Source organism: Myotis lucifugus, unplaced genomic scaffold (assembly GCF_000147115.1).
Source record: "Myotis lucifugus unplaced genomic scaffold, Myoluc2.0 scaffold_97, whole genome shotgun sequence".
Taxonomy (NCBI): domain Eukaryota; kingdom Metazoa; phylum Chordata; class Mammalia; order Chiroptera; family Vespertilionidae; genus Myotis; species Myotis lucifugus.
Window position 1 is genome coordinate 1,187,101 of NW_005871145.1, and position 12,699 is coordinate 1,199,799.

Below are 12,699 nucleotides of genomic sequence, written 5' to 3' on the forward strand. Positions count from 1 at the left end.
GCTCCATCCCCGATGTTTCTCTCTCATCCATGTTTCTCTTTCTCTCCCCGTTCTTCTCTCTCTAAAAAAAATTACATAAAAAAAGTAGAGATGTTTTCCTTACTCTCTGTGCCCAAGCTGGTCTGATGACTTGCTTTGGCTGATAGAATGAGGCAGAAGTGATGTTATATTGCCTCTGCTCACTTCCTTAGACCCCTGCCACCTCCACATATGAGTAAGACCAGATTATCCTCCTGGAAGATGAGAGTCCAAGGGGAGCAGAAGCTGTCAGCTGATTCCTTTCAGCCAAGGCCAAAGACAATGAAAGAGACTCTACAAGCTCAGCAAAGCCAAACCTCATCACACCTTTCAGCTAATTCTCCAGCTAAACCTGCCAGGCCCACACAGACGCAGTGACTCATGAGCTAAATAAATGTTATTGTTTTAAACAAACACCCCCCCCCCCCCCCAAAGTGACACATGCTCTCTTACAAGAAAAGGCTCAGAACAGAAAAGTCTCTTCTCTTCCAGATTTTCTACTCTTCCCAGATAAGAATCTTTTCTTTCCCTCTACCTGGATGTGGTGATTCATTGACTCAATAGATGGTTTTTTTTTTCCAGTGTAAAGGCACTTCGTTAGGCTTGGTGGGGGCACAGGGTGCAGGGCATAAAAAAAACACAGACCTGATTTATAGTCTGGTTTGGGCAGAAAGGAAATAAGCCTGGCCAAATAAGCCGCTGAGTGCATTCGAATTCAGCCGTGGGAACGCCTTACAGCTGTGTGATCTTCGGGTAGTTACTTAACCTTTCTGAGCTTTCCCTTCCTTATCTCACAAGCAGGGATAATACCTGGCTCTCAGCATGAGGGAGAGGGGGGTAGAAAATGTGCCAAGTGCTGTGCCCCTGGATCAGAATCACTTCTCACCCCCTGCCTTTGCTCAGGCACATTTCATCACATCAGGCTCTCCCGCAGAAGGGGGCAGTTCCCCTGACTTTGGGAGGTGCCTCTGCTTTTAACAGTAGCCCAGACAGAAATTCCGCCTCTTCCCAGCAGCCGGAGAGATCGACGTCAGGGGCACTGAGAAAGGCTGGGCACACAGAGACCATTCTGCCAATCAAGCCCAATGTGAAGTGCTGATCTCTTCACGCCCCCAGAGCTACAAGTCAAGTCTGGGTGGCTCTTGTTTGGTTCTGAGCCTTGGCTGGGAGACTGAGCTGCAAGAAAGGCCTCCGACCTGACATGGCATCGGAGGTTTTGCCCACATGGGCAGCCCGGTCCTAAGGGGGAAGCCAGTGGTGTTAGAGGCTGGGGTAGGGGGCTAAGCCATAAACAATCCTCAAACCCAGTCTTCTTGTTTCTCCTCTCAGAAACCCCTGACCTCAACCAAAGCATGTACGAACCAGAAAGAACACACTGGGAGCTTGGGTCACCTCCCACCTTGCATGTCAGCCCAGAACTTGGCACTCAGCTCAGGCCATAGAGAAGGGGACCAGCCCCAAGGACCGACAGCTGCCAGCCCAGCAGCAGTACCCAGCTAGGTGAGTTACCACCCTGCCCCTACGCCTCAGTTTCTCCTTCTCACCAGGGTACTCAGTGAGAGGGGAACTGGGAAGCCAGTTCCTCAGGTGGCAGAAGTTCCTGAGTGGGGGCAGCAGGGATGTGAGCCTACATCCTGGTGGCTGTGATGGCCTTAAGAAGAACACTCATGCATGCCCTAGCCAGTTTCCTCAGTGGTTAGAGCATCAGCCTGAGGACTGAAGGGTCTCGGGTTTGATTCTGGTCAAGGGCACGTACCTCGGTTGCAGGCTCAATCCCTGGCCCCAGTTGGGGGTGTGTGCAGGAGGCAAGCAATAGATGTGTCCCTCTCACATCAATGTTTCTGTCTCTCCCCATCCCTTCCACTCTCTCTAAAAATCAGTGGAAAAAATATCCTCAGATGAGAATTAACCAAAAAGAAAGAAAAACACTCACCCCATAGAAATATTTCGGGCAGGACTAGCTTGATCCATGTTGAGACCCTATAGGATAGCTGCTTGAGAAATGGCTGTGGACTGACAGCTGAATCCCTATTGTCATTGTGGGGAGTACACGTACCCATTGGGCTGCTTGTGGTTGTGAACCTGTCTGAGTGTGTGACAGCTGGGGAGGGGAGAGGAGCAAGGGGGAGGGGCCAAGGATGACGGGACCTGCAGCCATAAGGGCTAAACCCAGAATTGCAGTCAGAACGCTGGGTGGACAACACTGTACCAAGGAGAGGGGAAGGGAGGGAGAGGAGACACACACAGTGGGGAAATGGGGGGAAAAGAAAGAAACAGAGACAGGGGACAGACAAAACGATGGGATTAGGAGGGAGAAAGGGAAGGAGGGAGACAGAAGGGCTAAGAACCAGAGCACCAGTGAATCTGTGAGGATAACTAGAAGCGAGAAAGACACACCAAGGCATCTTTAGAGATGAAAAGAGCACTGTGTTAAAATCTGTCTTCCCGCCGGAACCGGTTTGGCTCAGTGGATAGAGCGTCGGCCTGCGGACTGAAAGGTCCCAGGTTCGATTCCGGTCAAGGGCATGTACCTGGGTTGCGGGCACATCCCCAGTTGGAGATGTGCAGGAGGCAGCTGATCGATGTTTCTCTCTCATCGATGTTTCTAACTCTCTATCTCTCTCCCTTCCTCTCTGTAAAAAATCAATAAAATATATTTAAAAAAAAATCTGTCTTCCCATGGGTCTCCCTCATCAAGCTGTAGGTTTTGAAGGCAGGCACTGGCTTAAGTCATCTTTATGCCTCTGTGCTTAGCATAGTGCAGACATAAGGGCACTGTATTTGTTGAATAAAGAAAATATTAAGAAAAGGCAGAATTTTGCCTTAGCCAGTTTGGCTCAGTGGACAGAGCATCAACCTGAAGATGGAAGGGTCCCGGGTTCGATTCTGATCAAGGGCGGGTACCTTCGTTGCAGGCTCCTCCCTGGCCCTGGTCAGGGCTCCTGCAGGAGGCAACCAATCTGTATGCTTCTCTCACATCGATATTTCCCTTTGTCCTCCCCTCTCTTTTCCACTCTCTCTAAAAATCAATAGAAAAATATCCTCGGGTGAGGATTAAAAAAAAAGGCAGGATTTTAAGCTAGAAGGGCAGAGACAGAGATAGTGGCTCTGAGCTTAGACTTGAGTCACAGAGACATGCTTTCGAACCTCAGGTCCGCCTTTCCTAACTGCGCGACTTTGAGCAAGACTGAGCCCCTCCCAGTTGAGAGCTTACATATCAAGTTGTGGAGGATGAACATCTGTAAAGCTCTCAGCAGACCACCTGTGTAAGCTCCCAACACTGTTAGTTACTGTTATTATTATTGTCACAGGCAAATAAGTGAGACAGAGACTGGCATAAACGGATTGCATGAATAGCCTCCAGTGAATGACTTTGCCCTCTAACTCCAGTGCCTGTCTACTTGAACTTCAGGTCTTTCTATGTGACTCGATTGCTTTGGCTGATGGCACAATGGTAAATTTGATGCCAGCAGAGACACAGAGGTGTGAAAAAGATAGCCTGTTTCTGACTCCTTTCTTGCCAACTATCACAGCTGTGTCACAGAGCCCGGGGAAGATCAACCAAGTCCCGGCCAGATCAGTAAGATCACTCTGCCAACCCGAGGCTTGGCTGAAATAATAAATAGTTGTTGTTTGAAGCCAGTCTTTGGGAGTGACTCGTTACAAGGCAGTAGCTAGCTGACACAAGGGCATAGTTACCCTTGTCCTTTAAACGGAAAGGCAAATGAGAGAGGAAGTCAGGATCTGCCAGGTTTTATTTGTAGAGTCTAGTGAACTTGAACCAGAGAAAGCTGCAAAACGTGGTTTTCAGGCGGGCAGCAGCAGGGAGAGCTGCGACTGGGCAAGCAGAGGCTTGCGGGGTAGGGACTGCCCTAGCCTGGCCCCTGCAGGTCTCAGGCCGTGGGGTCGTACACCCGCCCCATGAAGATAGGGAACCTGTGCTGCTGGTCCCAGAGCAGGAAGAGGAAGGGCTGCTGCACTTCAAAGAGCATCAGACTGCGGGCCACCGAGATCGAGGAGGCCGCCACCGCCTCCACCCCGGTCTCCATCAGCTCCAGCGCCGCCTGGTGTTTCATCGCAGAAACCTGGAGGTCCGGGTCCTCTGTCAGCCCGCACAGGTTGAGATCGTAGGCAAAGTCAAAGAATTCTAGGGCATAACCAGAGAAAAATAATGAGTCAAAGACCAGCACGAAACCCTCAGCTGTCGGAGACACGTGTCCGGAATTTTCTGGGTTGGTCCCAAACCCCAAGACTCTCTTCTTCCTCCTCGTTGCTTATCAAAATATATATCATACCTTCTGGTCCAGTTCCTGGGATCTTCTGCCAGGAGGCCTATCTTTACACCAACTACCACTTTCTCTCAAGTGGTGAGAAGCCTTGCCCCTTCCCCCCCAAACCCTGAAAAATGTCATTGCTTCTGTCAACAAGGACCTTGGAAGTGAGGAACTATATCAGAAAGAGGTCATGTGTTATCAAATGAGGTCCTATACTAGGAAACAAGATAATCTATTAGGAGGTCAAGTTCTTGAACAGAATATGAAGCGATATATCTGGGAGTGAGGTCAAAAGTCAGGAAGTGAGGCCAAAGGTTAGGAAATGGAGTCTCTGTTGCCTCTCTTAAACTCAGAAGCCTCCAGTTACCCTCTTATCCTGAGTGCTTCTTGCACAATCTGTGGGATGGCTGAGTGTTATGAAATGTCTGGGGGGGAAGAGCACCCATGGCCCACCTACGTCACCTGTCACAGTGTCACAATGAACCACAGTGGAAACAGTCAAGAGAGCTGAAGACCTGGATTGGTGCTCTGGCTCACTTCTACCTAGCTCAAGGGATCTTGGCTAAGTTATGTAAACTTTCTGAGTCATTTCCTCATGATATGATGAGATAATAGCAAATCCCTCTAACTTACAGGATCGAGGGACAACCTGAGATTATGGATGTACAAAGTATTCTAGAGAGTGCTAAGTGCATTTTAGGGGCTCCCTCCTTCCTGCCATGCTTTTCTCCTCTGATGATCTGGGAGCAACTCTGAGCTGCCAGGGCTCACCCAGTTTCTCCATGATTAACAACATGTCCTGGTTGCTCTTGAGTTTGAATCGGGGCAGCATCAGGAGAGTGGGCTGGACCTTGACCATCTCCAGCTTCTTCATGATGGCCTTTAAGACGGAGGGGTTGAGAGCCTGCTCCATGTCTTGGAGACTGTGTTTCAAGTTCTGAGGTACCATGATCACCAAGCTCAGGTTGTGGGAGAGCTGCAGTTGCCCCACCTGGAGGAAAAAAGATGGACCTTATCAGTCCTCCCACCCTCTGGGGCCCAAGGCTGATCTTCAGTCTGCTGTTCCAATCTGTACCATTTCAGCAAACAGCAGCCAGACTTGGGCTTCCAGGTTTTGCCATGAAATGGGGATGCCAGCCAGGTGAACAGTGCTGGTGAGATGCACAAGAATGAGCACAAGTTTCTGATCACACAGGCTGAAGATGACTCTACCACTGATTAGCAATGTGATTTGATCTTTCTGAACCCTGTTCCCTTCCTCTCAAGTGTGCACAGGGTACCACCAGAGTTACCAGGTCAGTCCTTTGAAAGACTTGATGGCTCTGCAGTGCCTACGAGAGTAAGTATAAATCTCTTACTGTGACATTCAAGATTTTGTACAAGCGGGTCCTAGCTTACCTTTCCAGTTTGCCAGTAGAAGGACTTTCACTGATGGCCAGACAAAAATATAAGAAAAGTGCAGGATTCCTGGGTCTAATATAGTGGTTCTCAACCCAGTGTGAATTCGCCCCGAGTGGACATTTGGCAATATCTGGAGACATTTTGATTATCACAGCTGGAGGAGGGGGTAGAAGCCAGGGATGATGCTAAATCCTACAATGCCAGGATAGCACCTCATAACAAAGGATTATCCAACCCAAAATGTCAATAGTGCCAAGGGTGACACCTTAGACCAGTGGTTCTCAACCTTCCTAATGCTGCGACCCTTTAATACAGTTCCTCATGTTGTGGTGACCCCCAACCATAAAATTATTTTCGTTGCTACTTCATAACTGTAATTTTGCTACTGTTATGAATCGTAATGTAAATATCTGATATGCAGGATGTATTTTCATTGTTACAAATTGAACATAATTAAAGCATAGTGATTAATCACAAAAACAATATGTAATTATATATGTGTTTTCCAATGGTCTTAGGCGACCCCTGTGAAAGGGTTGTTCGACCCCCAAAGGGGTCTCGACCCACAGGTTGAGAACCGCTGCCTTAGACGAATAGGATATAAGAGCATATCATTAAAAGGGCATGTGGTTGAGGTTGAAAGATGGATGAGAAGAATCTAGACCAGGGGTGGGCAAACTTTTTGACTCGAGGGCCACAATGGGTTCTTAAACTGGACCGGAGGGCCGGAACAAAAGCATGGATGGAGTGTTTGTGTGAACTAATATAAATTCAAAGTAAACATCATTACATAAAAGGGTACGGTCTTTTTTTTTTTTTTTAGTTTTATTCATTTCAAACGGGCCGGATCCGGCCCGCGGGCCGTAGTTTGCCCACGGCTGATCTAGACTGTGGAATTCAATTGAGCAATGAAGAAATGAACGGAAACCAGTCAATTGTTGGAATTTGAAAATATGGCCCAGAAGAAGCAGGATATAAATTGCTATTGACTGAGGAGCATGGACATGGGGTCCCTGTTGATGAAGGCTTCAACTAGGGTGGGATCATCGGGGCAGTATGCACCCTGTGTATGGATCTCGAGTCTCTGACTAAAACGTACCATGTTATGGCCTTGAATTTCCAAGCCAGTAACCTGAACATTCCTGAGCTGGTAACTCTAATCCCCCTAGTTGGATGAATACTCTTTAAGTCCCAGGAAGATTCAGAATTAAGTATGGAAAGGACAAAGTAAACTGACTTCATAGTATTCACACCAGACGGTTAGTTCAGGATAATCTTAAGAAAATCAGACACACTAGTTTTATACTTCTAAGCAAAAAGGTATAGGATAATTTCATTCAGTTTGAGAACGATGTTGAGATGTTGGGGTTAAAATTGATTTACTCTTTAAATTTAATTTTCAGTTCACAGGTGTTTGGAAGATGTGACCAAGCAAGGTTGTAATTCTGCCCTGTCAGGTATATGGTATACTTAAAAAGAAAATAAAGTGTATTTATAAAGTATACCCATAAGCTCAAAGAGCTTATGGGAATATTCATTAACCATATTTGTAACCATGTTTGTAAATGGAACAAATGGTTTATAGAAGTGTAATCTGTTAGAAGTGACTTGATTAAAGAATAATCTTTGAGCTGACACCTGAATGAGCAGAAGGCACAGTTATGTGAAAATCTGAGTGAAGAGGGACGAGGCAGAGGGAAAGCTAAGGCCCGCTCCCAAGGTGGAAACAAGCCCGCGTGTTCCAGGACACATCCTTTACTTCTCAGCCTGGAACTGAGTCCTGGGTGTCTCCCACTGTTTTCTATCTAATAGGTCTGTGTCTTGATGTCCTAACAAGGCACATCTGATCACTGGGCATGAGACAATTTATTAATTAGAATCCTCTGGGCTCCATATTTTCCGTCTTCCCTCCTTCCCCATCCACTGAAATGATACTCTTCAAATTCTGCTAAGGAACTTAAGCCATTAAACACATGTGCGCACACATACCACATGTATACACATACAGCTATACCTATCCATGTGCACACATATATGCATGCTGCACATGCATGCATACATCAGATGCACAGGACAGAAACACGACTCACTTTTTGCCATTTGATGGAGTAGAGATGAATGAAGAAACTTTAGAATCCTGCTTTCCAGCCTAAAATATACAATGCCTGCCTCGGCCAAGGCTGGAGAAAGAAGAAGGAGAAAAGGTAGGGTGGAAGTACAGAGGGAAGGAGTAGAAATTAGTAAGGGTGCACCCCAAACAAATGTGGCCATAGCAGAAAAGAAATCAGGACACACAGGAGGCACTGAAACAGGAGTAGGAAGAGGCAAGGACTGACCTTGGCCTTCAACATAGGGTCAGTGAAATGGGCCACCGGGTACTTCTTGCTGGTCATCATGGGCACTTTTATCGTTGAGGATTTCAAGTAAAAGGGCTCCCTCCTGGTTTTTTTGTGATCAAATGTTGTCTTCCATTTGGCTAGAGGGGAGAGAGAGGGGGCCAGTTACTCTAATACAGGTGGGGAAAGGACATAGAGCTGAAGTCCCGGTGAGCCAAGGGTAAGACAGGTACAATGGGATCCAGTCATGGAATGTGGGGTCTGGTGGGCTTTGAAGCCAGGAGAGGAGGAAGGATTCAGGATGGGAAGATGACCTGGTCCAGGGCCCCCTTACCACTTAGATAGATAGCATTGAGGAGGACAAGGCGGGTGTCAGAGGGCAGGCTGTCTAGCAGAGAGTTGATCTTGTGGTTGGTGTTCTCCGCCACCCAGTTGTTGATGAGCTCCAAGTTGGCATCACTGTCATTTCCCAGGGGTCTGGGGCTGCCATACAGGTACTGAGAGGCGTTCATAAAGGCGTCCCTTATAGCCAGGTCTGGTGGGGGATAGAGGTCAAGAGAAGGAGGCATGAGTCCCCTGAACACTCTCCCCGCTTCTAAGAGCAGGCTCAGAGAGGGGGTGTGTTTTCTGTCGATCTTTGTGCTCACTCCAATGGACACAGCATGTTGGAGCAGGGGTCCAGGCCACTCCTCGTACAGATGTGACAATGAGGCCCAAAGAAGGCAAATCCTGAACTTGGAGCAGAACTCATCCCAGGCCCACTCTGCCTCGCTTGCCATGTGAGCATGGCTGGCAAGGTACTTTGGAACTTCCGTTTACCTGTATTTCCCTCCCTTCTTAATTCAAGAGGCAATAGAGTCTGCTTCCCAGCCTCAGCAAAAGTTTGTAATAAGACTTCCTGGCTTTGGCTCGCCAAAGCCCAGATCCACTAAAGAAAACAGTGTCTGAAAGAGGAACTTTTCCTGGACTAAACAACTGATGTTGAATGCAGTTGTATTTACCATCAACCCAGCAAAACAGAGGATCAAGTTGATTTATAGTAAATAAGTAAATACACTGTTACTCAAATGCCATATTTTCCCATATCTAAAAAGAGGGTGTTTCCCCCCCCACACACACACACTTTGTTTTTCTGTATTTTCTCAGTTTCTATGATGAACAAGTATTGTTTTCATCAGTTAAAAAAAAAAAAAAGCCAGAGTGTTACCCTGGCCCATGTGGCTCAGTTGGTTGGGTGTCATCCCTGTGGTTCGAAAGGTTGCTGGTTTGATTCCCAGTCAGAGCACATGCCCAGGTTGTGGGCTCAATCCCTGGTAGGAGGCATGCAGGAGGCAGCCCATTGATGTTTCTCACATCAATGTTTTTCTCTCTCTTTCCCTCTACCCTCCTCTCTCTGTAAAAAAACACACAAAAAAACGTAAAGAGAGGGTCAGACTACATCTATAATTTTCAAACTTTCTCAAGCAGCAGAGCTGTGTTTTCAAATAATGTCATGTCTGAAGCCCACAATATAAAAGGGTTGTGATTGAGGCTGGGCAAGAGCTTAGAGCCCAGTTGGCTCTACGTCCCTCTCACAGGAACTGGCACCCCCACCCACTCTGCCTCCCTGATCCCCACTCCCTCCGTGACTTCTGAAGGAGCTGTGCAGAACCCTAGGGCTCTGTGGACCAAACCTTGAAGAAAAAATGCATTCGATCATGTTGGAAGTTTATTGCTCTTATTACCTACTTATTCATCTAACACATGTAAATGACAACAAATTCATATAATATAAAAAAAAGTGCAAAGACTAGAGGGCCCAAGATTCCCCTGACCCAGATTAACAAACATCTTTTGCCTATTTTATGTCTATAGCTCTCTAGTCCTATCTATTCACGAACTCTTATTCTAAACGGAGTTGATGAATGCAAACGACTTACCCAAAATCTCATCATGGGGACTCTGTCTGCTGAAGCCCTCACCTGCTCTGCAGTCTATCCTGGATGTTCTAGCTCTAACATTCCCACTGTCCTCTACCCCAGTGCTGGGTCCCCCTCAGCAGCTGTCCCCTCCCCGGCACTCACCTGGGCTGTGGAAGATCTGAGAGACTGAAGTGAAGCCTTTGGATGTGAAGGCCTTCAGGGCCTGGTGGACACAGCTAAAGTTCTCAGGGTAGGAGAGGACGGTCTCCAGGTTTTCCTTGGTGCTGTTCCCGGCCCCTACAACAAAAGGCAGAGATGAAGGCCAACTGCAGGAGGTGTGGGGGAGCCACTATCAGGACCACTTTAGAGGGACCAGCTGGAATGGGGGTCATTGCTAGAAGGGGATCACATATCACCAGAGCTGGAAGCATGGTTTCAGGAGACAGTACATATATCAGAAAGAGAGGGGTCGGGGAATTATGAATAATCATGGTTAGGCTTCTCCAGGACTGCAAATACTCTCCTCCCCTATTTTCTACCTAATTTTTATCCCACTCATCATTCAAAGCCTGGTGCCTGTTCTACATGAACTAGTATTTAGTTGGTTTAGGTTTATAAGGGTTCACCATATAGGCAGGGATACTAGGTGACTATTAAGAGGAGACATCAGCCCTGGCTGGGTAGCTCGGTTGGTTAGAGCGTCATCCTGATATGCCAAGGTCGTGAGTTTGACTCCTGGTTGGGGTGTGCATGGGAGGCAACCGATCAATGTATTTCTCTCACATCGATGCTTCTCTCTCTCTCCCTTCCTCTCTCTCTAAAATCAATTAAACAAAGAAAAAAAGAAATTAACCAAAACCAATCAACTGAAATGTGCCTTCCAGGGGGCATTTGGCAGTGTCCGAAGATACTCTGGCGTCCTAACTGGAGGGATGCTACTGGCATCTACTGGGTAGAGGTTAGGGGTGTTAGGATTCTGGGATTCCAGAGGAAAAGTTCTTATATATGCTCACTCTGTCTCTAGAAGCCTTCCTGGAATTTCCCCCTTAGAGTGACAGTTCTGTCCTCACTGCTTATAGTATTATCTGTGTCACTCCTGGGGTAATTCACCTGTAGCACTTGAGAGTAATCCTTCAGGAAGGCAGAGGGATTAGCATTTTTTGACCTCCCATCAAGCCAGGCACTGGGCTATCTACTTAATTTTAGGAGGTAAATACAACTCTCTCCATTTTACACACGAGGACTCAGGCTCAGGGATGTTCAGTGATCTGCCCAAGGTCACACAGTTAGGAAATCCCAGAATCCTAACACCCCAAACCTCTACCCACTAGATGCCAGTAGCACCCCCCCCCATTACCACGATGCTACTCTACTTCTATCTCTTATGGTTTCATCTCTCTTATTGTCTGAACTTGAACCATAATTAATGTCTGGGACCTTGTTTTATATGTTCTTGTATAGTCCATAGGGTTTTTATAAGCAATAGTGCCTATGAAATCATTGTTACATGAAAGAATAAATGAACGTTCAAGAATAAAAACATTACACCCCCCCTCCATTGCAACCCATTTTTATAGCTTCCTCACTGAAGCATAGCTTTGTAGGTATCTGTGTTGGGGATCTCATGGGAGAGTCCGACATATAACCCAGAGAGAACTCAGTCAGGTTCTTACCAAGCAGGACCTGAGTGAGCAGGCTGGCGATGCTGAAAGGCGAGAAGATCATATTGGTCTCAGCCTTCTTCACGGACGAGAAGGCGTGGTAGAGCTTCACGGAGAAATCCATCAAAGCCTCCCCCAACATGGTCTCCGCTGAAGGATTCTCCAAGTCAGGGCAGTAAATTTCGGGCTCTGGGCAGGGCGGCCCAGTAGTGGGCAGGGTAGTTGGGTCGATAGGTTGAGTGGTTGACTGGGAGCAGGGCTGGGAGGTGGGGTGCAAAGTGCTATTGGCTCTTAGGATAGTTGAGTTGGTTGTTGGCACGGTGGAGGAGTCCACGGTGGGCTGAGTGGATTGAATCTCAGGGATCTCTTTCTCTGAGATGTTTTCGTTGATTTCATCCATCTGGTTCTTTGAATCCGTGAGGCTGAGGCTGGTACCATTAGGATTTGAGGAGGCTCTATCCTGTGGTTCAAGAAAAACTGTGTCTCATTTTTCTATGAGGCACAGTCCCCTCAAACACTGAAAGTGGGAAGAGAAGGTGGGGATGTGGACAATATTCTGTACCCAAGATAATTTCTGAAAAGGCCTGGTGGGTGAGGGACCTGCCCAGAGCCGTGGCCACGGATTCCTCCAGAGTAGGGGGCAAGGCAGCGATGGGTGGGGTGTGGGCAGGGATTTCTCTGCAGAAGATGCACAGCAGGCAGGGGATGCTGTCACCGCTGACCAATTACTGCCATATAGGAAGCTGTTTCCCAAACTTTGGAGCCGAGTGTCAGCAGCCACTTATCTGTGTTCTTGAAATAAATAAATATATATATCTGCCTGTCTTGGCTCACCTGCCTACCCAGGATAGACATTTGAGCTTGTGGCCTTTGCTTTAGAACAGTGGTTGTTTAAATTGTGGATCGCAACCCATTAGTGCAGCGGTTCTCAACCTGTGGGTCGCGACCCCTTTGGCGGTCGAATGACCCTTTCACAGGGGTTGCCTAAGACCATCCTGCATATCAGATATTTACGTTACGATTCATAACAGTAGCAACATTACAGTAGCAATGAAAATAATTTTATGGTTGGGTCACAACATGAGGAACTGTATTAAAGGGCCAGAAG

At 47.4% G+C, this 12,699-nt stretch overlaps 1 protein-coding gene across 2 annotated transcripts in view; it reads right to left on the reverse strand.

The window, feature by feature from the left end:
* Positions 1-3,911: 3,911 nt before the first annotated feature.
* Positions 3,912-12,699, reverse strand: part of SERPING1 (serpin family G member 1) — a 20,640-nt gene continuing 11,852 nt past the window's right edge. For both annotated transcript variants that reach the window (XM_023756577.1, XM_006091892.3), the window contains exons 3-8: positions 11,604-12,051; positions 10,093-10,227; positions 8,364-8,564; positions 8,030-8,169; positions 5,064-5,283; positions 3,912-4,165 (exon numbers count right to left, since the gene is read on the reverse strand). In XM_023756577.1, coding sequence (XP_023612345.1) covers positions 3,912-4,165; positions 5,064-5,283; positions 8,030-8,169; positions 8,364-8,564; positions 10,093-10,227; positions 11,604-12,051 — 1,398 coding nt within the window. The remainder of the gene's footprint in view (positions 4,166-5,063; positions 5,284-8,029; positions 8,170-8,363; positions 8,565-10,092; positions 10,228-11,603; positions 12,052-12,699) is intronic.